This window comes from Telmatherina bonti, assembly GCF_933228915.1.
Source record: "Telmatherina bonti genome assembly, chromosome: 4".
Classification (NCBI taxonomy): domain Eukaryota; kingdom Metazoa; phylum Chordata; class Actinopteri; order Atheriniformes; family Telmatherinidae; genus Telmatherina; species Telmatherina bonti.
This window is the reverse complement of record NC_136622.1, coordinates 8,329,773-8,355,420: the sequence shown is the minus strand read 5'-3', so window position 1 is coordinate 8,355,420 and position 25,648 is coordinate 8,329,773. Positions and strand designations below refer to the sequence as shown.

Genomic DNA, 25,648 nt, shown 5'->3' with positions numbered 1-25,648 from the left:
TGGATAAAAGCATCTGCTAAATGACTGTAGAATAGAATAGAATAGAATATCATCCTGCTAGCGTGGTATCAAGCTGCTAACATAATGTCAAACATGTTAAACCAGAGCTGAGCTCTTAACGAGGAAGTAGGTCATTTTTTGTTCTTTTGAAATTATTTTAGCAACATGGTGAATTTATAAGCAAACTATTTGTCTTTAACCACTGGAGCTTCTAGGAGCTTCTACAGAGCAGACAGTTCAGGTTCAGAACTAAGTCCAGATTCAGGTTCCTTTATTTTTACTATTTGCTGTTAAGCAGCAAGATGGCATTTATACACACAAACTCTGAAACAACCAGGAGTGAAAGATTTTACTGAAACCTTTGTTTTTTTTATTTCCTCATAACTGCATGAGTTTAGTTTATTTTCAAACAGCTTCATCCTTCTGTCTTTACTCATCAGTTCTTAGCTCCATCATGTTCACATACTCAGTAAATCAGTTTTTCTGCCTCACACAGACAGATAGAAGCTTCTATCAGTCATTCCTCTAGTTTTCCTGCGGTTTGACCACAGATTGTGTTTTTCTGTCACCTTTAGCGAAGAGCCGCTCCATCTCTCTTCCTCTGGAGCTGGAGGCTCAGATCGGCTCCATGTTGTCCATCTCGGCCCAGAGCTCCTTGTCCAGAAGCAACCCTAACTACAAATCATCCACCCGTTCCTCCAGACCCAACATCCCCACCAACCCCTGGGACTACAAGAACATCATCGAGAAGCTGCAGGTGCTCAGATGAAGGACTTGAGATGAAATCTGTAAGAGACAGAACCAGACAGGGTCAAGGTTTAACAGTTTATCTCTTCAGGACATCATCAACACGCTGGAGGAGCGTCTGAAGCCACTGGTGAACGCTGAGCTCTCCGTGTTGGTGGACGTTCTCCACCAGCCAGAGTTGTTGTTCCTGGAGGGAACCGATGCCAGAATGCGCTGCGAGTCCGGCGGCTTCATCTCCAAGTATGATTCCTGACTGGAAAAGCCGGCGATGTGGTCTCGTAGACATGATGGAAGCTGATGTGTGTGTGCTCTGCAGGTTGATCCAACACACCAAAGCTCTGATGACGTCAGAGGAGAAGCTGTGCATCAAAGTCCTGAGGACGCTGCAGGAGATGCTGATCAGGACTCTGGACTTTGATGAGAAGGTCAGTTGATCAGGAGACAGCAGTGTGGTCGTCATGGATACGCACAGAAACAGACCAGTAACCATCATGTTGGGGAGACAGAGAGAGAGGAGGAGAGAGGAGAAGAGAGGAGTAGAGAGGAGGAGAGAGAAGAAGAGAGGAGGACTTTGGAGTTATTTTAGAGAGTGTCGATATTTCCTGAGGTGCTATTTAGTCCTTAAACAGCAGCTCAGCTGGTGGAGGAGGAGAAGCAGGAGGAGATTCTGGTGGAGGAGGAGAAGCAGGGGGAGATTCTGGTGGAGGAGGAGAAGCAGGAGGAGATTCTGGTGGAGGAGGAGAAGCAGGAGGAGATTCTGGTGAATGAGGAGAAGCAGGAGGAGATTCTGGTGGAGGAGGAGAAGCAGGGGGAGATTCTGGTGGAGGAGGAGAAGCAGGAGGAGATTCTGGTGGAGGAGGAGAAGCAGGAGGACAGTCTGGTGGAGGAGGAGAAGCAGGAGGACAGTCTGGTGGAGGAGGAGAAGCAGGGGGAGATTCTGGTGGAGGAGGAGAAGCAGGAGGAGATTCTGGTGGAGGAGGAGAAGCAGGAGGAGATTCTGGTGGAGGAGGGGAAGCAGGAGGAGATTCTGGTGGAGGAGGAGAAGCAGGAGGAGATTCTGGTGGAGGAGGAGACGCAGGAGGAGATTCTGGTGGAGGAGGAGAAGCAGGAGGACAGTCTGGTGGAGGAGGAGAAGCAGGAGGACAGTCTGGTGGAGGAGGAGAAGCAGGAGGAGATTCTGGTGGAGGAGGGGAAGCAGGAGGAGATTCTGGTGGAGGAGAAGCAGGAGGAGATTCTGGTGGAGGAGGAGAAGCAGGAGGAGATTCTGGTGAAGGAGAAGCAGGAGGAGATTCTGGTGGAGGAGGGGAAGCAGGAGGAGATTCTGGTGGAGGAGGAGAAGCAGGAGGAGATTCTGGTGGAGGAGGAGAAGCAGGAGGAGATTCTGGTGGAGGAGGAGAAGCAGGAGGAGATTCTGGTGGAGGAGGAGAAGCAGGAGGAGATTCTGGTGGAGGAGGAGAAGCAGGAGGAGATTCTGGTGGAGGAGGAGAAGCAGGAGGAGATTCTGGTGAATGAGGAGAAGCAGGAGGAGAGTCTGGTGGAGGAGGAGAAGCAGGAGGAGAGTCTGGTGAATGAGGAGAAGTAGGAGGAGATTCTGGTGGAGGAGGAGAAGCAGGAGGAGATTCTGGTGAAGGAGAAGCAGGAGGAGATTCTGGTGGAGGAGGAGAAGCAGGAGGAGATTCTGGTGGAGGAGGAGAAGCAGGAGGAGATTCTGGTGGAGGAGGAGAAGCAGGAGGAGAGTCTGGTGAATGAGGAGAAGTAGGAGGAGATTCTGGTGGAGGAGGAGAAGCAGGAGGAGATTCTGGTGAAGGAGAAGCAGGAGGAGATTCTGGTGGAGGAGGAGAAGCAGGGGGAGATTCTGGTGGAGGAGGAGAAGCAGGAGGAGAGTCTGGTGGAGGAGGAGAAGCAGGAGGAGAGTCTGGTGAATGAGGAGAAGTAGGAGGAGATTCTGGTGGAGGAGGAGAAGCAGGAGGAGATTCTGGTGAAGGAGAAGCAGGAGGAGATTCTGGTGGAGGAGGAGAAGCAGGGGGAGATTCTGGTGGAGGAGGAGAAGCAGGAGGAGAGTCTGGTGGAGGAGGAGAAGCAGGAGGAGATTCTGGTGGAGGAGGAGAAGCAGGAGGAGAGTCTGGTGGAGGAGGAGAAGCAGGAGGAGATTCTGGTGGAGGAGGAGAAGCAGGAGGAGAGTCTGGTGGAGGAGGAGAAGCAGGAGGAGATTCTGGTGGAGGAGGAGAAGCAGGAGGAGATTCTGGTGGAGGAGGAGAAGCAGGAGGAGAGTCTGGTGGAGGAGGAGAAGCAGGAGGAGATTCTGGTGGAGGAGGAGAAGCAGGAGGAGATTCTGGTGGAGGAGGAGAAGCAGGAGGAGATTCTGGTGGAGGAGGAGAAGCAGGAGGAGATTCTGGTGGAGGAGGAGAAGCAGGAGGAGATTCTGGTGGAGGAGGAGAAGCAGGAGGAGAGTCTGGTGGAGGAGGAGAAGCAGGAGGAGATTCTGGTGGAGGAGGAGAAGGAGGAGGAGATTCTGGTTGAGGAGGAGAAGCAGGAGGAAATTCTGGTGGAGGAGGAGAAGCAGGAGGAAAGTCTGGTGGAGGAGGAGAAGCAGGAGGAGAGTCTGGTGAATGAGGAGAAGTAGGAGGAGATTCTGGTGGAGGAGGAGAAGTAGGAGGAGAGTCTGGTGAATGAGGAGAAGTAGGAGGAGATTCTGGTGGAGGAGGAGAAGTAGGAGGAGATTCTGGTGGAGGAGGAGAAGTAGGAGGAGAGTCTGGTGGAGGAGGAGAAGGAGGGGGAGATTCTGGTGGAGGAGGAGAAGCAGGGGGAGATTCTGGTGGAGGAGGAGAAGCAGGAGGAGATTCTGGTGGAGGAGGAGAAGCAGGAGGAGAGTCTGGTGGAGGAGGAGAAGAAGGAGGAGAGTCTGGTGGAGGAGGGGAAGCAGGAGGAGACTCTTATGATGCATCTCTGTCCTTAGCAGCAGCCTTCATATTCCTGGAAGGCTGCTATGAACCTCCTGCTCCATCAGGGCTTTTTGTCAGCCGTTGCCATGGTGAATCCAGGTATTGGCACTTGGTTGCCATGGTGAATCCAGGTATTGGCACTTTGTTGCCATGGTGAATCCAGGTATTGGCACTTGGTTGCCATGGTGAATCCAGGTATTGGCATTTCGTTACCATGGTGAATCCAGGTATTGGCACTTGGTTGCCATGGTGAATCCAGGTATTGGCACTTCATTACCATGGTGAATCCAGGTATTGACACTTGGTTACCATGGTGAATCCAGGTATTGACACTTGGTTACCATGGTGAATCCAGGTATTGACACTTGGTTACCATGGTGAATCCAGGTATTGACACTTGGTTACCATGGTGAATCCAGGTATTGGCACTTGGTTGCCATGGTGAATCTAGGCATTGGAACTTGGTTGCCATGGTGAATCCTCTTGGCACTTAGTTGCCATGGTGAATCTAGGTATTGACTCTTTGTAGCCATGCTGAATCCAGGTATTGGCACTTCATTACCATGGTGAATCCAGGTATTGACACTTGGTTGCCATGGTGAATCCAGGCATTGGAACTTGGTTGCCATGGTGAATCCTATTGGCACTTAGTTGCCATGGTGAATCCAGGTATTGGGACTTCGTTGATAAGGATCTTTCACTGCGCTTCCTGACTTTAGGTAAAGACATCAGAGCTGACTGAAGCAGCTGGAAGCGACAGATGTGGGACAGAAAACGTTGTTGTTGGTAGAACGTGCTGGACTTGTCTTCCTGTTGGCAACGGGTCGGGTTTCTGCTGCATCAGGATGGACGTTTACATCACTTCCTTTTGCTTCCTTTCAGGGAATTTCACTGCGGAAAGTTTTGCTGCAGAACTACTTGTTTCCAAACAAAAAGAACAACCAGAAGAACGACCTGGCTGAACTGGGATCTGCTGGTAAACAAGCCTGTCCTGGACGTAAAATGAACCAGTAAAGAACCATTTCCAGTAAGCTTGATCATATGCTGGTGTGTGTGTGTGTGTGTGTGTGTGTGTGTGTGTGTGTGTGTGTGTGTGTGTGTGTGTGTGTGTGTGTTAGGCGGCGAGCAGGAGCGCGACTGGGCAGCGGTGACGGCCATTCAGTGTCGTTTGGACCGAGAAGGAGGAACAAAGCTGTTCACGGATCTGGTGATGAGCACCAAGAACGACAAGATCTTCCAGGAGAGCATCCAGTTGGCCATCTGTCTGCTGGAGGGAGGAAACACCGACATCCAGGTGAGACCTGCAGCATCGAAACGCGCCACATGGAACAGTAAGGCTTGTATGGAGCTGGTGTGGTGGGCTTCTGGTCCTGATCCAACCTCCATGTTCACCTGTTTGTTTGCAGAACTCCTTCTACAAACTGATGATGGGCGACAACAAGTCCGAGAAGTTCTTCAAAGTCCTGCATGACAGGATGAAAGAAGCTCAGATGGACATTAAAGCGACAGTTTCCGTAAACGTCGGCGAGATGACACATAAGGCCAACGAGAAGGAGCTGGAGAACGGTCAGCTCTGTTCCAAACCTTCATCTGTAGTTTCAGGCTCATCATCAGCTTTAAAAACCTTTAGAAATCGTCTCTTTGATCTTTTGATAATCTTCAGGAACGTGAAATGTAGCTGGGTGATACTGAGGTGTTTTCTCCTTGTTAAGGTGGTTCGTCAGCACTTGTACTTCCTGGTTCAGGAGGACATCCCCTGCTGGTCCAAGGTCAGTCTCTCGCCCCGGTAACAGGAGCCTCTGCCCTGCCAGCTCAGCCGGTAGAAGAGCAGCGGGAGGTGGAGCCGGAGATGGGACCAGCTGTCACCATCATGAAACCGATCCTCAGGTTCCTGCAGCTGCTGTGCGAGAACCACAACCTGGACCTGCAGGTCAGTCCCTTCTTACCGCTAAACAGCCCGAAGCTGTAGGTTTGTCCCTGCCAACTAACCAGTAAATTATACCTCCATTTCTCCTGATGACACCAGACCAGTGGATGTCATTTTAACTGCATCCTGGTTGGCAGAAAACCTTTTCAGCCTAACCAGGAGAAAAGAGATGTTTCAGTTCTCGGCTCTGACATAAACTAGTTTTAAACCAGGGCGAACCAGGCATTGTCCCTGCATCCATATCTACAGGTGGGAAACCTCTGCATCATTTTTTTACTCTGATCTTAGCTGTATCTCACATATTAGGAACACAAAAATGTTTTATTTTTCATGTCAAAAATATATCCATGCAGGATTTATTACACACTGCATAGACCACAGTAATGCCCTGCTTTCTGACCTTCCCAAAAACAGTATTTTGACTCTGCAGTTAATACAGAATTCTGTTGCATGGATCCTGCAGTGCATGTCGGTCTGTCTGTCCTGTCCTCTCCACGCCAGCCAGTCCAGGCAGATGGCTGTCCTCCCTGAGCCGGGGTCTGCTGGAGTTTTTTCCTTCCCACTGTCGCCTCATGCAGCTCAAGATAGGAGATTAGATCAAGATTAAGTCAAGACTCAATGCAATCAGTTGGTTTCTATTAGCTAGGCTATGTATGAATTGGCTTGAATTGATGCGTCTGTAAAGCCCTGAGACGACATTGTTGTGAAGTGGCTCTGTACAAAAAAAGCTGATTTTATCCGAGGAACACCAGGGGGCGGGCCCACATTACACCTGATATTTGGTCATGTCATTGGCTTCTTGTGTGTTTCATGATCCATTTTAAGGTTTGTTTACTAGTTTATAAATGTCTTAATCGTTTTGAGCTTTATTATCTTTTTGAATTTTTAAAACCTCATGGACCCGACAACCTCTGGCGCTGGTCTTCCAATCCTTCCAAAAGTCTGGACGCGTACACATGCGGAGGCATTCTGTCGATATTAAGGCATCTGCCTGTGAAACAACCTGCCAGATGACCTCAGGGCTGCAGGGAACTTCATGTTTCTAAGAGCAGGCTCACAACTCTCCTCTGGCATTTGGCTTTAACTTAGTATTTACTGTCTTAGTTTGAATTTTTCATTTATTTATTTTCACCCATTTCCTTTTTTTAAAATTCTGTTTTAATGTGAGTTATATTTTATAACTGATATTATTTTATTAAAGTCTTTACTGTTTCACTATTTTAATGTTATATTACAATAACCAATTACAACCACAACCTAGACACCAGTTCCTCTCAACTCACTATTAAACAACCTCAACCTGCCGATTATCTACTAGAACAAACCAGAACTAGTAAATAAACAATAACTAATCAGGACTAACAGGTTAGTTGCTACTTACTATGAATAAATAAGCAGGTTCTGGTGGTCACTTAGTTGTTCTGCAGACATTAAACTCAGGTCGGGACTTCAGGTGTTTTTTGGTCCAGTTCTAACTGTTTCTTATTGTAGCTCCACCTAGTGGTCATCAGAGGGAGTGCAGACCAATCAGATGACTTGAGGTTAAAACGTGTGTGTTTGTGTTTCCAGAATTTTCTGCGTTCCCAGAACAACAAAACCAACTACAACCTGGTGTGTGAGACTCTGCAGTTTCTGGACATCATGTGTGGCAGCACTACCGGTGGTCTGGGCCTGCTGGGCCTCTACATCAACGAGACCAACGTGGACCTGATCATCCAGACACTGGAGACGCTCACAGAGTACTGCCAGGGGCCCTGCCAGGAGAACCAGGTAACGCACGGGCTGGGAAATGAGTTTGCTTTGCTGTACCAAACTGGTTAGAAGAACCATTAACCATTAAAATGCCAAGACTTTTTTTCTGCTGTTTTCATCCATCTACTTATTTTTTTTTTAGTAAAAATTGGCCTCACCCAATTTAATTCCAGTAAACATCCAGGAATTGTTTATGTTTTCAGACAGACATAAAACTAAAAAAGTTTCTTCTCGCTCCTGATTGGACATTACTTTCGGCTCTTTGATTGGCTGAAAATTTGACAGGAAGTGGTTTCATCATAATTTCCAGGTCAACACAGAGTTACACCTTTTGGTGATAGTGCTCAATGGCGATCTAATGGAGTTATTGAGAACGGAGCTGTAGATCTGTTTGAGAAGTTTCTTCCTTAAATCTGCTCCTTCATTTGGGTTCTGGCTTCTGTTCCAGACTTGCATCGTGACCCACGAGTCCAACGGCATCGACATCATCACAGCCCTTATCCTGAATGACATCAGTCCTCTGTGTCACTATCAGATGGAGATGGTGCTACAGCTGAAGGTACGCTGCTCCACCCGCTTCGTCAACATGCAGACTGCAGCTTCATACAGTCATAATTGCCTTTTAATGACATATGTAGTTACTGCTGCTGGCCTGTAGAGGGCAGTGTGCTGGAGGACACGCAAGCTCAACTCGGTTTTTTGCTCATGTTCGTAACAGAGATGCAGCTGTTGTTTTAAATAAAATAATGTAAGATTCAGTCTAGATGTTTTACCAATTCTGTCTTCTGCTCGGTTGCCAGGACAACGCCTCCAAACTGCTCCTGGCTCTGATGGAGAGTCGTCATGACAGCGAGAATGCAGAGAGAATCTTGTTCAACCTGCGGCCACGAGAGCTGGTCAGTCCGGGTTTTTAATAAGGAGCTGCTGAAGGCCTGAGATCATGGCCTAACTGTGTGTGTGTGTGTGTGTGTAGGTGGATGTGATAAAGAAGGCTTACCAACAGGAAACTGAGTGTGAGGAAATGGAGGTTTCTCCTCGAGAAGTGGGACACAACATCTACATCTTGGCTCAGCAGGTAACTGAATGCATGCTCCTGATTGGCTCCCTGGAGGGCGATAATGGTGTGTTGTGATTGGACAGCTCTGGCTGAGATGTTTATGCAGTGATTAAAGCTTTTGTTGTTGTTTGTTTGTTTACAGCTCGCAAGACACAATAAAGTCCTCGGGAACCTCCTAAAAGCTCAGAAGAAGAGTAAAGAAGGAGAGGAGGGAATCTCCTCCATGGTAAACATCCATCCATCTGTCACTCCATCCATCTGTCCATCCATCCATCGTCCATCCATCCATCCATCTGTCCATCCATCCATCTATCGAGCCCTCTATCCATCCATCTGTCCATCCATCCATCGTCCATCCATCCATCCGTCTATCGAGCCATCTATCCATCCATCCATCCATCCATCCATCATCCATCGTCCATCCATCCATCCATCCTTCCTTCCACCATTCATCCATCCATCCATCCTTCCTTCCACCATACTCCATCCATCCATACATCCGTCATACATCCATCCATCCATCCATCCATCTATCCATCCTTCCAGTCATCCATCCATCTGTCCATCCATCCATCTATCGAGCCCTCTATCCATCCATTCATCCATCCATCCATCCATCTGTCCATCCATCCATCCGTCTATCGAGCCATCTATCCATCCATCCATCCATCGTCCATCCATCCATCCATCCTTCCTTCCACCATACTCCATCCATCCATACATCCATCATACATCCATCCATCCATCCATCCATCCTTCCAGTCATCCATCCATCCATATATCATCCATCTATCCATCCATCGTCCATCCATCCTTCCTTCCACCATACATCCATCTATCCATACATCCATCCATCCATCCATCCATCTATCCATCCTTCCCGTCATCCATCCATCCATCCATATATCATCCATCTATCCATCCATCGTCCATCCGTCCATCCACCCATCCATTAATCCATCCTTCCACCATCCATCCATCCATCCATCCATCTATCCATCCTTCCAGTCATCCATCCATCTGTCCATCCATATATCATCCATCTATTCATCTTTCTGTCCATCCTTCCATCCATCCATTCATCCATCCATCATCCATCCATTCATCCATCCATCCATCCATCCATCCATCCTTCCACCATCCATCTATCCATCCTTCCAGTCATCCATCCATCCATCCATATATTATCCATCTATCCATCCTTCTGTCCATCCATCCATCAATCCGTCCGTCCATCCATCCATCTATACATCCATCCATCCATCCTTCCACCATCCATCCATCCATCCATCCATATATTATCCATCTATCCATCCTTCTGTCCATCCATCCATCAATCCGTCCGTCCATCCATCCATCCATCCATCCTTCCACCATCCATCCATCCATCCATCCATCCATCCATCCTTCCAGTCATCCATCCATCCATCTAGACATCCATCCATCCATCCATCCTTCCAGTCATCCATCCATCCATCTAGACATCCATCCATCCATCCATCCATCTGTCCGTCCATCCATCCATCCATCCGTCCGTCCGTCCGTTCGTCCATCCATCCATCCATCTATCTGTCCGTCCATCCATCTATCAATCCATCCGTCCGTCCGTCCGTTCATCCATCCATCCATCCATCCTTCCATCTATCCATCGTCTGTACTGTCAGTAATGTTTGTCATTTTTTTTGTGTTTCCAGTTGAACCTGAACAACCGCCCTTTGTCCCAGATGTTGACGTCTTCTGCTCCAGCTGCTGTGGTGGAGCAAGATCCTCTGGAGTACTACGAACAGCTGACTGCACAGATAGAGGTTCTACCTCTTCCACTACCTTGTGTACTTACTGTCAATGATGTACCTAGACGTCATTGATTTTCACCAAGGAATGTTCATCTGACCATAAACACACTGCATCGGACACACTGCATTTATGTAATATGTTCATGTAGATGAGAAACAATATATTCAAATCAAACTTTATTCATAAAGTGCTTTTCCTGCCGAAGACAATACAAAGTGTTTTATATGATACAAAGACTTAATGCACATTAAAATAAACAAACCTCCATTCACCAAAGTAATCATAGCAATTTACAAACACGCTGATTGTTGTCTCTGACACGCAGTCACACAGATACAAACCGAACCCCACCCCCCACCCCTTATATTCCACAGAGGCATGAACCCCATTATTTTCTGTCTTGCTGTATAAATTATAAAAGTAATAAATATCATAAAAAAGTAATAAACACTAAGCGTCGTCCAGCAGGTACATACAAGTGGTCTCAGGGACTCAGCATCCAGTTTGCTGAGGAAGTGAAGGAAGCCCTGATAATAACATTTCCACCACCGTGCTCCACAGCTGAGTCCTTCCATGTGTAGAAATGCCCTGAGAGGTCAGAGATCTGATGTGAGGTGGAAGTTTGTTCTGTAGACGGTGAGCAGCGTATCCTACGTGTGTCCAGATTGTCCGTGAGGACCGCAGCATGGAGCAGATCGTGTTTCCGGTTCATCCCATCTGTGAGTTTCTGACGGAGGAGTCGAAGGTCAGAGTTTTCACCACCACCGAGCAGGACGAACAGGGGTCAAAGGTCACACACTACTTTGAGCAGACCTCCTTCCTGCACGGAGAGATGGAGTGGCAGAAGAAGCTGAGGAGTGAGTGCACGCACACACAACAATGTCATGATGCTGCTCAGAGTGTAATGAGTGTGACGTTTGTGTGTGTGTGTGTGTGTGTACAGGTATGCCGGTTTTGTACTGGTTCTCCAGGAGGATGAGTCTGTGGGGGACCATCTCCTTCAAGTTGGCCCTCTTCATCAACCTCATCATCGTCTTTTTCTACCCCTACGACTCTGGTCAAGGTACTCCTGAAAGTCAGAACCGCTGCCGTCCAGACAATAAACACTGAGCTGCAAACACTCGTACAAATGTTCCTCAGAGAGCTAAAGAACCGTTTTCTGATCCGTCCTTAGAGCAGAAACTGCAACAACGTGGTCCTTTCTGAACCTGTAGTCCCTCTGAACCTGTAGTCGCCCTGAACCTGTAGTCCCTCTGAACCTGTAGTCCCTCTGAACCTGTAGTCGCCCTGAACCTGCAGTCCCTCTGAACCTGTAGTCCACCTGAACCTGTAGTCCACCTGAACCTGTAGTCCCTCTGAACCTGTAGTCGCCCTGAACCTGTAGTCCACCTGAACCTGTAGTCCACCTGAACCTGTAGTCCACCTGAACCTGTAGTCCCTCTGAACCTGTAGTCCACCTGAACCTGTAGTCCCTCTGAACCTGTAGTCCACCTGAACCTGTAGTCCCTCTGAACCTGTAGTCGCCCTGAACCTGTAGTCCACCTGAACCTGTAGTCCACCTGAACCTGTAGTCCCTCTGAACCTGTAGTCCCTCTGAACCTGTAGTCCACCTGAACCTGTAGTCCACCTGAACCTGTAGTCCCTCTGAACCTGTAGTCCACCTGAACCTGCAGTCCCTCTGAACCTGTAGTCCCTCTGAACCTGTAGTCCCCCTGAACCTGCAGTCCCCCTGAACCTGTAGTCCACCTGAACCTGTAGTCCACCTGAACCTGTAGTCCACCTGAACCTGCAGTCCCTCTGAACCTGTAGTCCCTCTGAACCTGCAGTCCCCCTGAACCTGCAGTCCCCCTGAACCTGTAGTCCCTCTGAACCTGTAGTCGCCCTGAACCTGTAGTCGCCCTGAACCTGTAGTCCACCTGAACCTGTAGTCCACCTGAACCTGTAGTCCACCTGAACCTGCAGTCCCTCTGAACCTGTAGTCGCCCTGAACCTGTAGTCCCTCTGAACCTGTAGTCCCTCTGAACCTGTAGTCCACCTGAACCTGTAGTCCACCTGAACCTGCAGTCCCTCTGAACCTGTAGTCGCCCTGAACCTGTAGTCCCTCTGAACCTGTAGTCCCTCTGAACCTGTAGTCTCCCTGAACCTGTAGTCCCTCTGAACCTGTAGTCGCCCTGAACCTGTAGTCGCCCTGAACCTGTAGTCCCTCTGAACCTGTAGTCCCTCTGAACCTGTAGTCCACCTGAACCTGTAGTCCACCTGAACCTGTAGTCCACCTGAACCTGTAGTCCACCTGAACCTGTAGTCCCTCTGAACCTGTAGTCGCCCTGAACCTGTAGTCCACCTGAACCTGTAGTCCACCTGAACCTGTAGTCCACCTGAACCTGTAGTCCACCTGAACCTGCAGTCCCTCTGAACCTGTAGTCCCTCTGAACCTGTAGTCCCCCTGAACCTGTAGTCCCTCTGAACCTGTAGTCCCTCTGAACCTGTAGTCCACCTGAACCTGCAGTCCCTCTGAACCTGTAGTCCCTCTGAACCTGTAGTCCCCCTGAACCTGTAGTCCCTCTGAACCTGTAGTCCCCCTGAACCTGCAGTCCCTCTGAACCTGTAGTCCCTCTGAACCTGTAGTCCCTCTGAACCTGTAGTCCCTCTGAACCTGTAGTCGCCCTGAACCTGTAGTCCACCTGAACCTGTAGTCCCTCTGAACCTGTAGTCCCTCTGAACCTGTAGTCCCTCTGAACCTGTAGTCCCTCTGAACCTGTAGTCCACCTGAACCTGCAGTCCCTCTGAACCTGTAGTCCCTCTGAACCTGCAGTCCCCCTGAACCTGCAGTCCCTCTGAACCTGTAGTCCCTCTGAACCTGTAGTCCCTCTGAACCTGTAGTCCCTCTGAACCTGTAGTCCACCTGAACCTGCAGTCCCTCTGAACCTGTAGTCCCTCTGAACCTGTAGTCCCCCTGAACCTGTAGTCCCTCTGAACCTGTAGTCCCCCTGAACCTGCAGTCCCTCTGAACCTGTAGTCCCTCTGAACCTGTAGTCCCTCTGAACCTGTAGTCCACCTGAACCTGTAGTCCCTCTGAACCTGCAGTCCCTCTGAACCTGTAGTCCCTCTGAACCTGTAGTCCCTCTGAACCTGTAGTCCCTCTGACCCTTATCAATATGACAGCTTTATTACTAATAAAAATGAAACACATCACGTTATAACGTGCTAAAGTCCTTTTTTTTATTTGTGGGAACGATCTACGCTTCCGTAAGGTTCAGTCCAATAAAAACTAAACTTCAATGAGCAGAACGTTGCTATGGTAACTAAAAAGAAATTAAAGAAAACAAAACTAAAAATGTATGAAACTATAACTGTTGTCATTTGTAAAACCATGAAGGTTAAACAGCTCAGCTTCTGATGGTTCCAGAAGTTCTGCTGCAGCTGAAGAGGTTCAGATCCAGCTGATCAGACTGGGTCTGATCCAAAATGTTCAGCTCGTCTGTTCTGATCTGATCCCGTCTGTTCTGATGACTTTCTCCTCCTCAGTGGGAGCCATCGATGACTCCATGTTGCTGATGGTGTTCTGGATCATGGCCGGTCTCTCCGTCCTGGGTTTGTTCTCCCAGCGTTATGGCCTGCAGCCGCTCACCTTGGCTCTGATCCTCCGCTCCATCTACCACCTGGGCATCGGCAACACGCTCATCTTGCTGGGATCGCTCAACGTAAGAGCTGAGCTTCACACACCTCCGTTTCTACTCTCTGGCTTTACCCACGGGTTTGTCAACGGTAAGGTCTCTCTTTTCTTTCGTGGATCCAGAAGCAGAGTTCATTTGGAAAGAAATTGGTTTCTTTATTATTCAATCAAATAGGTTTGATTTGATACAAAAAAATTATTTTTGAGAACAAAAAACAAAAAATTGGGAATCAAATTTGTTTTTGTAGAGATAAAAACAAATTAGGTTCCAATTAAAAAAATATATATGAGAAAGCAAACTTCAAGAGAGAAACGGGTGAAACGCAGAAGGCGTAGCTGATGCTGGAGCCAGGTGAAACCAACCAATAGAAACTCTGCTCTCATTCACCAGCGCAGGCCCCGCCCATCAAGTGCAGTTAAGTTCGCAACCAAAACTTTAGAAGTTGCAAGCAAAGAGGACTGATTTGCAAAACAAAACTTTATAACTTGTAACCAAATGTTTTTAACTGTAAAGAGAAAATGACTTATTTTTTTGCACAATGGTTGTAATTTCTGACTTACAAACATTAGTTTTGATCGAAGAAAACTGTAGTGTTCGTTGAAAACATTAGATTTGATTGAAGTTTGAGAAGTATTCTCTCTCATATATATTTTTTATTGGAACCTAATTTGTTTCTATTTTTACAAAAAAAAAAAAATGTAATCTCAATTTTTTTTTTTTTTGCTCTCAAAAATCATCACTAACTTATTTGATTAGATAATAAAGAAACAAACTTCTCTCCATCGGCTGCTGCTGGATCCTTAAAGAAAAGGCATGATAAAGACCTTTAGGAAGGGACTGAAGGGGGGTTTGGGATGGTTAAATCTGACCATCATGATAATCTTCTGCACCATCTCCAGCTCCTCAACAAGGTGGTCTTTGTGGTGAGTTTTGTGGGGAACAACGGGACCTTCATCATGGGCTACAAGGCCATGATGATGGACGTGGAGTTCCTCTACCATCTGGTGTACGTCCTGACCTCCTCTCTGGGACTCTTTGTCCACGAGCTCTTCTACAGCATCCTGGTAAGCGGTGACCCTGCAGCCTCTCGGCCGTATCCGTCCTGCTCCTGTAGCTGAAGTGTGTCTGTTATCCGCGCAGCTGTTCGACTTGATCTATCGGGAGGAGACGCTGTTCAACGTGATAAAAAGCGTAACTCGTAACGGTCGCTCCATCCTGTTGACGGCGCTGCTCGCGCTGATCCTCGTCTACCTCTTCTCCATCGTGGGCTTCCTCTGCCTGAAAGAGGACTTCATCATGGAGGTGGACCCGCTGCCACGCATCGCTGCAGGTAGGCTCACACGCCTGGCTGGCTACCTGCAGAAGCTGTTTGCACCGCTGACTCAGCAGTTTTCTGTCAATCAGCCTCTGAACAGAGTGAAGCCTCGCAGGATTTTCTCAAGTCGTGCGCTGCAGACGGGGTCAACTGCACCACCGAGACCAGACTGGAAGCCACGCCGGAGGAGGAAGGTATGAGCTGCTCCCACGGCTGATTCCAGTCGTCACTGTTGGTCTGCAGATTGTATGATGAGCTGCTGAGGTGTTGCTGTGTTACAGTAGGTGTTCAGTAAAGACCAGAAGAGTCTGTGTGATCCAAGCGAACGCGGCGTTGGAGCAGAAACGCTGCTGAACATTGTTTTTCTTATCATTAAAAAAAAAAACAGCATCTTTTTCTTCTGCATGATGAAACATAATCAGAAACACTTCAAACACATGTTTATGTTTAAATAAGAAACTGGAAGCTGAACAGGTCAGAGAGGATGATGAGGATGAAGGAGATAATGATGAGGAGGATGAATATGAAGATAATCATGATGAAATGGATAACTGATAACAGTGATAAGGAGGATGAAGATAATGATGATAATGGTGAGGATGAGTATAAAAATGGAGATGATAATGAGACGGTATTGATGATGAGGATGACTGATATGAGACGATGATAATGGACGTGGAGTTGATAATGCTTGTTGTTTGAGCCTTTTAGTTAAGATTGTTGGTAAAATATTCAGTTGTTTAGTTATGAGGAGGTTTTGGGCTTTAACAAGCTGAACTGAAGAGAGTTAAAGCTGCTCTGAGCTCCAGCTTTTGATTGGTTCTGGTTTAACAAGCCGTCCATGAAGCTCACGTTTCTCGCTGTGGAGCCCAGAGAGCAAACTAGTCTTCGACCATGTTTAGGTGTATTTACTCATAAGGACCTGCTTTATTTTGTATATCCTTTTTCTCTTTCCTGTAACGCTGAAAAGATTTAGTGAAGAACAGAGAAACAAGCCACGGACTTTAGAGTGGTTTTTGGAAGCATGTGTCAACTATAAGCTCGGTATCCACGGCTAGAAGACGGCCTTAATAGTCAACGCCGTGTACTTGTGATGAGGATGATAATGACGATGATGGTAATTATGATGATGCTAGTCCTGAAAATGATAATGAAGATGATAATAATTTTGATGATGCTAGTCATTGAGATGATGATGATGCTAGGTATGAGAATGATAACGACAATGATGGTAATTATGATGATGCCAGTCATAACAAATATGATGATGATGCTAGTGATGAGAAAGATGATGAGAATGATGATGATGATGATAGTGATGATGATTATGATAATGGTGTGGATGGCTAATAAGAGGATGACTTTGATGGTGAGGATTATGATTCTTGTGATAAGAATGATGATGATGATGATGATAATGGTGCTAGTAATTAAAATGATGATGCTAGTAATTAGAATGGTGATGATAATGATGATTATTCTAGTGATGAGAATTATGATGATGAAGATTCTACAAATTAGAATAATGACGATGATTCTACTAATTAAAATGATGATTATAGTGATGCTAGTAATCAGAATGATGATGATGATCCCTGTGATGAGAATGGCAACGATCATGATGATGATGATATCGATGATAATGGTGCTAGTGGTGAGAATGATGATGATGATGATGATTCTAGTGCTGATGATGATGATGCTAGTGGTGAGAATGATGATGATGATGATTCTAGTGCTGATGATGATGATGCTAGTGGTGAGAATGATGATGATGATGATGATTCTAGTGCTGACGATGATGATGCTAGTGGTGAGAATGATGATGATGATGATTCTAGTGCTGATGATGATGATGCTAGTGGTGAGAATGATGATGATGATGATTCTAGTGCTGATGATGATGATGCTAGTGGTGAGAATGATGATGATGATGATTCTAGTGCTGATGATGATGATGCTAGTGGTGAGAATGATGATGATGATGATTCTAGTGCTGATGATGATGATGCTAGTGGTGATGATGATGGTGCTAGTGGTGAGAATGATGATGATGATGATTCTAGTGCTGATGATGATGATGCTAGTGGTGAGAATGATGATGATGATGATTCTAGTGCTGATGATGATGATGCTAGTGGTGAGAATGATGATGATGATGATTCTAGTGCTGATGATGATGATGCTAGTGGTGAGAATGATGATGATGATGATTCTAGTGCTGATGATGATGATGCTAGTGGTGAGAATGATGATGATGATGATTCTAGTGCTGATGATGATGATGCTAGTGGTGAGAATGATGATGATGATGATTCTAGTGCTGATGATGATGATGCTAGTGGTGAGAATGATGATGATGATGATTCTAGTGCTGATGATGATGATGCTAGTGGTGAGAATGATGATGATGATGATGATGATTCTAGTGCTGATGATGATGATGCTAGTGGTGAGAATGATGATGATGATGATTCTAGTGCTGATGATGATGGTGCTAGTGGTGAGAATGATGATGATGATGATTCTAGTGCTGATGATGATGATGCTAGTGGTGAGAATGATTATGATGATGATTCTAGTGCTGATGATGATGATGCTAGTGGTGAGAATGATGATGATGATGATTCTAGTGCTGATGATGATGATGCTAGTGGTGAGAATGATGATGATGATGATTCTAGTGCTGATGATGATGATGCTAGTGGTGAGAATGATGATGATGATGATGATTCTAGTGCTGATGATGATGATGCTAGTGGTGAGAATGATGATGATGATGATGATTCTAGTGCTGATGATGATGATGCTAGTGGTGAGAATGATGATGATGATGATTCTAGTGCTGATGATGATGATGCTAGTGGTGAGAATGATGATGATGATGATGATTCTAGTGCTGATGATGATGATGCTAGTGGTGAGAATGATGATGATGATGATTCTAGTGCTGATGATGATGATGCTAGTGGTGAGAATGATGATGATGATGATTCTAGTGCTGATGATGATGATGCTAGTGGTGAGAATGATGATGATGATGATTCTAGTGCTGATGATGATGATGCTAGTGGTGAGAATGATGATGATGATTCTAGTGCTGATGATGATGGTGCTAGTGGTGAGAATGATGATGATGATGATTCTAGTGCTGATGATGATGGTGCTAGTGGTGAGAATGATGATGATGATGATTCTAGTGCTGATGATGATGATGCTAGTGGTGAGAATGATTATGATGATGATTCTAGTGATGATGATGATGATGATGCTAGTGATGAGAATGATGATGATGATGATGCTAGTGGTGAGAATGATTATGATGATGATTCTAGTGATGATGATGATGATGGTGCTAGTGGTGAGAATGATGATGATGATGATTCTAGTGCTGATGATGATGATGCTAGTGGTGAGAATGATGATGATGGTGATGTTAGTGCTGATGATGATGATGCTAGTGGTGAGAATGATGATGATGATGATTCTAGTGCTGATGATGATGATGCTAGTGGTGAGAATGATGATGATGATGATTCTAGTGCTGATGATGATGGTGCTAGTGGTGAGAATGATGATGATGATGATTCTAGTGATGATGATGATGATGATGCTAGTGATGAGAATGATGATGATGATGATGCTAGTGCTGATGATGATGATGCTAGTGGTGAGAATGATGATGATGATGATTCTAGTGCTGATGATGATGATGCTAGTGGTGAGAATGATGATGATGATGATGATGATTCTAGTGCTGATGATGATGATGCTAGTGGTGAGAATGATGATGATGATGATGATTCTAGTGCTGATGATGATGATGCTAGTGGTGAGAATGATGATGATGATGATTCTAGTGCTGATGATGATGATGCTAGTGGTGAGAATGATGATGATGATGATTCTAGTGCTGATGATGATGATGCTAGTGGTGAGAATGATGATGATGATGATTCTAGTGCTGATGATGATGATGCTAGTGGTGAGAATGATGATGATGATGATGATTCTAGTGCTGATGATGATGATGCTAGTGGTGATGATGATGGTGCTAGTGGTGAGAATGATGATGATGGTGATGTTAGTGCTGATGATGATGATGCTAGTGGTGAGAATGATGATGATGATGATTCTAGTGCTGATGATGATGGTGCTAGTGGTGAGAATGATGATGATGGTGATGTTAGTGCTGATGATGATGATGCTAGTGGTGAGAATGATGATGATGATGATTCTAGTGCTGATGATGATGATGCTGGTGGTGAGAATGATGATGATGCTGAATGTTTTTCAGATGAGGCCGACTCGGAGCGGGCCTGCGATACTCTGCTGATGTGTATCGTTACCGTGTTGAACCACGGCCTGAGGAACGGAGGAGGAGTCGGCGACGTTCTCCGCAAACCGTCTAAGAACGTAAGCAGCTCAGGATAAACCAGAAGAACGGTGGGATGCGTCGGTTTTAATTACTCAAATTACAGAGTAATAAATTATACTAAAAGAGATCGTCCGAGTCATGAATTAGGTTTGTTCAACAAAACTGCTTCGTTCTAGAAGAACTTCACTTATTCACAGGAAATATTTTCCATGAACGTCTGTTTTGGTTTTGAAGCATGAACTGGTTTTACTGGCTGCGTGTGTTGGTCAGGTAACATTTCATCTAACCAACAAATGTGCGTTGATGTCACTGGAAACAGACAAACTGGTGACAATAACCTTCATTTGGAAGATGAGGACAGACCTTGTTCTGCAGCTTCAGACGTGTGACATCACAGGCTCCTGACCTGCCTGCTTAGACTCAATCTATCAACATGGTTAGATTACTTTTACTTTGTGAAAAGGAAATTATTTATCCATTTCCATTCCAGCTTATAGCAAGGAAGGATAGGTGGGAGGCTGAAGCCCATCCCAGTACCTACTGGGGGAAGCACACCCATGTCAGGTCATCAGTCCATCACAAAGAGCTGCAACTTTTAAATGCATCACTGCTCCAACACACCTGGATCAAATCAAATAGTTATATGGGAATGTAATAGCGGTGGGAAAATCTGGATTTTTTTTATTTCACAATTTTAAAATCGATTTTTTTGTTAAAGCATCGATTTTTTTTTTTCAAACAAATAAAAATAATCCATTATAAAATTTTTGTTCTTTTTATTGTTTTTAATTGATCTTTTAACTTGTCTTCATGGGCATTGTAGCAGTAGAATGGTGATCTGGCTACTGTGTTGTTTTTTCCTAATTGAAATCAAGAAAGATGACAAGCAAAAAAAAAAGTTTTATACATTTATTTTGTTTTTAATCTACAAAAATCAACAAAATGGAAGAATTGTGAGAATCGCAATTTAAACTGAATCGGCACCCAAAAAATCGGAATCAAATCGAATTGGGACAAAAGCATATCGCCACAGCCCTAGTATGTAAGAAAAGCCTGAGATCATCTCTGTCCACAGCTTCTGATCATTTCCCATGAAAGCAAAACACACAAACAAGGTGTCACATAAAAGCAGACAAAACCTCTGGAAGTGACATTATTATCATCCATGAAAAGGTGGGCCAGCAGAACAAGTCTGGGAACCACTGGGTTAACCTAACATGCATGTTAGGTGTGATGAAGCCGCAGCACCAGAAGAGAACCCACACATACACAGCAGAACACACTAATTCCCCACGGAAAGGCCCCGCCCACACGCCATGCAGCTCACGTTACCACTTAGACTCTGGTACAGATAAACCCACCCAGTTTCTCCGTGGCGAGTTGGACTCCCACAGAGAACCAGACAGAAAGACATCTGCTGTCTCTGCTGCTTCCTGGTGAAAACAAACAAACACTGTTGAACGTTGAAGTTTATTGTGAAAGGCTGCGTGTTGACGAGCTGCGGCTCCTTCAGACTGAGGATGAAAGGTGAACTCTGCTTCCAGGAGCCTCTGTTTCCCGCCCGCGTCATCTATGACTTGCTCTTCTACTTCATCGTCATCATCATCGTTCTCAACCTGATCTTCGGAGTCATCATCGACACCTTTGCAGACTTGAGGAGCGAGAAACAGAAGAAGGAGGAGATACTGAAGACGACGTGCTTCATCTGCGGTACGTTCAGGTTGCACACTGATTGGTTGGGCAGAGAGCCAATCAGCTGTCAGCAGGAAATGATCAGGTGCATGTCCGCAGGTTTGGAGAGGGACAAGTTCGACAACAAGACGGTGTCGTTCGAAGAGCACATCAAAGTGGAGCATAACATCTGGAACTACCTGTACTTCATCGTGCTGCTGCGGGAGAAGAACAAGACGGACTACACGGGACCCGAGAGCTACGTGGCGCACATGATCAATGTAGGAAATGTTTCCGATTTTACCAGAACCCCACTGGATATCTGCAGGCGTACGCAGACGTCAGAACTTGTGCTTTGTTGCAGAACAACAACCTGGACTGGTTTCCACGGATGCAGGCGATGTCTCTGGTGGTCACCGACGGCGATGGCGAGCAGAATGAGATGAGGATGTTGCAGGACAAACTGGCATCAACCATGAAGGTGGTGACGACTCTGACCGGCCAGCTAACGGAGCTGAAAGAGCAGGTAACCATGTCGCGCATGCTACCGTGTTGTCATGGCAACGTAGAGCAAAATCTCCAAGGAATGACGCTCCATGTCTACGAAGATCGCAGTGTGCGAGTAGTAATGTGTGTGTGCGACATAGACTTCTGTGTGTGTGGCTGAACCGCGGTTTGCGTGTGATTTGCGGGATTGCATCAGCCACATTACTTTCAGGTTTGACAGATCACATTGCGGGTGATGCATTATTTTACCAACATTTTCTCCTCCCAACACACACAGAAAGGTGTGTGGATGCCTCTTATTGCATATTCATTGTGGCAGACGTGCTATTTTTCATTCTATTCATTCTACAGTCCTTTAGCAGATGTTTTTATCCAAAGCGACTTACATATGAGTGACAACAACGCAAGTACAAAATCAAACAGTAGAGCGATGAGCAGCGGTGTGACATGAGCTCGTTTGGGTTGGTTGAAGACGAGACGCGCTGCAGCATTCTGGAGCATCTGCAGAGGTTTAACAGAGCACGCAGGCAGACCTGCCAGTAGGGAATTGCAGTAATCGATGCGTGAGATGACCAGAGCCTGAACCAACAGCTGAGTCATGTGTTCTGTCAGGTACGTCTGATTCTCTTGATGTTGTAGAGAGCATGTCGACAGGTACGGGCAACCGAGGCAACATGGACCTTAAAAGGTCAGCTGGTCAACCACCATGACACCAAGATTCCGGGCAGCAGGCGTAGGAACAAGTGTGACAGTCAAGCTTCACACTTAATTGCTGATGTTAGGAAGGATTGGCTGGGCATTGTACCGTTAGTAAATCCGTTTCTACATTTCTTTTGCATGTGCAGTGAGTTTGAACACGTTTTAGTACACGCAAACCTTTATTAGATCCGGGCCTGAGACGGCAGGTCCAGGAGTCTGTTTGGTTAGACAACAAACTCTAAGATTTCTTAACAAACTGTTAATAAAACAAAATGACGAATTGTCACGGCTGATTCACATTTCCAGAAGTGATTTATTGTCCCTCACGGGGATGTTGATCTGAAAAAGTCTGCAAAAGTTTGCTTTTCAGCACAACGAGAGGCAATGAACACGTCTTCAGGCTCTGTGGACTCACTGTGTGCTGTGATGTGTGCAGATGACGGAGCAGAGGAAGAGGAGGCAGAGGATGGGATTTGTGGACGCCCAGGCAGGAGGGAGCGCAGCGCTGCCTCCCAGCGCTGCAGGAGGAAACCACCAGATCTACAAAACATAAAGATCCTCCAGAGGATGAAACGTCTGCTCATCCGTAGAAATATTTCATAAAAACTCTAAAGATCAGCTGGGAAATGTGCAGCTGATCCACTGAATCATAAGTTAATAGAAAATAATCATCCTTCTTCTTCTTCTTTTCTTCTTTAAGTTATTCAGAACAAACGTTTAGGTTTTCCTAATAAAATGTAAACCATTCTGAGCTTCCTGTTTAGACTTCACACTAAAAGCTTTACTTCCTGTCATGAAAGCCTGCTGAAATGTGTGTAAAAAGATGATTTTATTCATTTAAAGCAAATGTAAATAGAAACAAAACTTGCTGTTTTCACCTGTTAACCATTTCAGTTTGTAAAGTCAGGAAAAACCATGATGTTTTATTACTTAGACTGAGTTTTACTTTTTCAGTTATATTCTTTGTTTCTATGGTTGATTTGTGGCATTTATTTATAGAAACTTATTTGTCTCACAATACTGTAAACTGGCAGAGTTAAGACACTGGAAGACGAGGTGATGATGATGAAGTCACGTTTAGAGAGGGAATTGGAAGATCCAAATGGCTCCAAACATGAAAAACTTGGAAGTTTTGAGGACATTTCCTGGTATATGGAGTTTTCAGAGCAGCTTTGTGTTACAGAAACCATCCTGCGAAAGCGTTTCACTCTGAACCCGTTATTTATTTAATAAATGAGACCCGGTGGTCTGGTTCCTGTTTTTCCAGTAGCGCCGCATGCTGTGCAGAAAATGTGACTCCTGGAAAGAATGAGAGGGTGGCTGTCAGAGATTATGTGTGAAAACTTAAACATGTCCTAACATTTACATGTAGAAGCTTCTGGTGCCAACATTTTCACATTAAAGGCTGGAAGAAAGTTGAATCTTTCAAAATAAAACTTAATGTTTCAGTTCAGCTCTGAGTTTTTTCGTATCTTACAACGTACACATATGGATGTCTAAAATAAGAAAATGGGAAAAAGCAAGTCCAGAATTTCACCATTTCTTCACTCCTGAGCAGTTTCTCAGTCCTGCAGATGGAAAACATCTCCACATCATGATGCTGCCACCACCGTGCTTCACTGTATGTTGAGTTTATTCCTCTTTAGTCTCCTCTGACCTTCCTCCAGATGCTTGAGTCTCTTCTCTGCCCCTCTGCTGTGGTTTTTCTGAATGTAATGGAGCTCTGTCAGATTTTTATAGTCTCAGATATTTTTAATGACTCAACCCTGATTTGTTTTTCTCCACAACTTTGTCTCTGGCCTGTCTGGACAGCTCTGTGATTTCCAGACAGGTCAGCAACTGTCTGCCTTTCCTAGAGACCAGATCCTCTCGAGACCAGATCTTCCACCCTAGGTGTATCTGTACAAAGAGCAAGATTTAGCTCAGGATAAAGTCGCCATGCAGACATTTAATCAAAGTATTGTAATCCTTCTGCTGTTCTCTGTTATTGGAAGTGGATATGATCTTATATAGATTATGTATAGTAGGGGACTTAGGACAAAGCCCTGGGGTACACCTGTGGTGACTGGGACTGGGTGTAATGTGAAAGATTTTGACCCAATAGAGCCCAGTGTTACATATTTGGTGAAAATTCGGAGACATTTTGCATCACTTTATGGTAAAACCTCCAGTTGAACACAATGTAACACTTGTCTTCTGGCCCTGATAGGAAGCAGAGGATTATTCTATAATAATTATTACATATCACATGGTAATAAATAGTAAATATCCCAAAGAACGTTACTTTTTCACAACATTTTGTTAAAAAGAGAAGTAAAGACATCATGTTAACTGAATAAGTGAGTTTGGCCAGAAAGACTTAGAGGAAGCAGAGGGGGTCTGCAGGAGGACAGTGTGTAATCCGAAGCATTGCTCAGGTGAAGCTCAGTGCGAGTGGAAGTCGACCAGAATCAGCAGGCAGAAGGAGATCATTAGTGAAGTCAATAAATGCAGTTTAGGTCGAATGGAGACTGGAATTTGGACTGGAATTGGTCATTGAGGTCGAACAAACTGGGCGACCTGCAGCTGTCTGCTGGTCTGTACCTGTACAGACAGCGTTACAGCAGTCTAGTCCACTACAGATACAGAAATCCAGCTGAGACATCAGTCCTGTGACACCCCCCCCCCCCCCCCCCCCCCAAGACCCTAAGATGTTCTTCAGTGACAGGCCGATGTGTTTTCTGGATTAAAATTCAACAAAAATACATTCAAACTCTGGCGATGCCACTGAAGAGTCCTTGCCTTCATTCTCCACTGGGTAGCGGTCTGTCCCACAGGCTGGTCCACACAGCGTGACCGTATGAACACATGTCCCACCAACATGAGTAATCCAACAACACACTCACACACACAGAGGAATTAGCCGTATTGTTCAGGCAGAAAGTGGTCGGCATTCACGAGAGGCTCCATACCAAATCTTTAAATCCTCTGGTAGGTATACACACACACACACACACTCAGTCTTCTGAAGAACATCAGCTGTTCTTCTGCAGGAACATTGAGTTAGGTCAGACATGTATACATGATATATGTTACATCACACACACTCTGCAGAGAACAATAAACACTATTTATAGACTCTGATGAACTCAGACAAACACAGTCTGTATGTGTGTGTGACCTAGATACCTGGTTTTACTGGTTTT

The 25,648-nt window shown here is 45.6% G+C and overlaps 1 protein-coding gene across 1 annotated transcript in view; it reads left to right on the top strand.

Annotated features, from left to right (window-relative positions):
• itpr3 (inositol 1,4,5-trisphosphate receptor, type 3) overlaps positions 1-23,025 on the top strand; it is a gene marked incomplete at its 5' end in the record, with an annotated part of 114,363 nt that extends 91,338 nt beyond the window's left edge. Inside the window, 24 exons of the mRNA XM_079239155.1 lie at positions 576-757; positions 839-987; positions 1,064-1,172; positions 4,572-4,665; positions 4,808-4,983; positions 5,096-5,284; positions 5,506-5,619; positions 7,186-7,386; positions 7,817-7,927; positions 8,169-8,264; positions 8,342-8,443; positions 8,568-8,651; positions 10,120-10,230; positions 10,884-11,076; positions 11,163-11,282; positions 13,745-13,920; positions 14,793-14,957; positions 15,034-15,223; positions 15,298-15,402; positions 19,506-19,624; positions 21,131-21,296; positions 21,378-21,538; positions 21,622-21,783; positions 22,900-23,025. Of these exons, the coding sequence (XP_079095281.1) occupies positions 576-757; positions 839-987; positions 1,064-1,172; positions 4,572-4,665; positions 4,808-4,983; positions 5,096-5,284; positions 5,506-5,619; positions 7,186-7,386; positions 7,817-7,927; positions 8,169-8,264; positions 8,342-8,443; positions 8,568-8,651; positions 10,120-10,230; positions 10,884-11,076; positions 11,163-11,282; positions 13,745-13,920; positions 14,793-14,957; positions 15,034-15,223; positions 15,298-15,402; positions 19,506-19,624; positions 21,131-21,296; positions 21,378-21,538; positions 21,622-21,783; positions 22,900-23,016 (3,392 nt within the window). The 3' untranslated portion in view covers positions 23,017-23,025. The remainder of the gene's footprint in view (positions 1-575; positions 758-838; positions 988-1,063; positions 1,173-4,571; positions 4,666-4,807; positions 4,984-5,095; positions 5,285-5,505; positions 5,620-7,185; positions 7,387-7,816; positions 7,928-8,168; positions 8,265-8,341; positions 8,444-8,567; positions 8,652-10,119; positions 10,231-10,883; positions 11,077-11,162; positions 11,283-13,744; positions 13,921-14,792; positions 14,958-15,033; positions 15,224-15,297; positions 15,403-19,505; positions 19,625-21,130; positions 21,297-21,377; positions 21,539-21,621; positions 21,784-22,899) is intronic.
• Between the last annotated feature and the right edge of the window lie 2,623 nt (positions 23,026-25,648).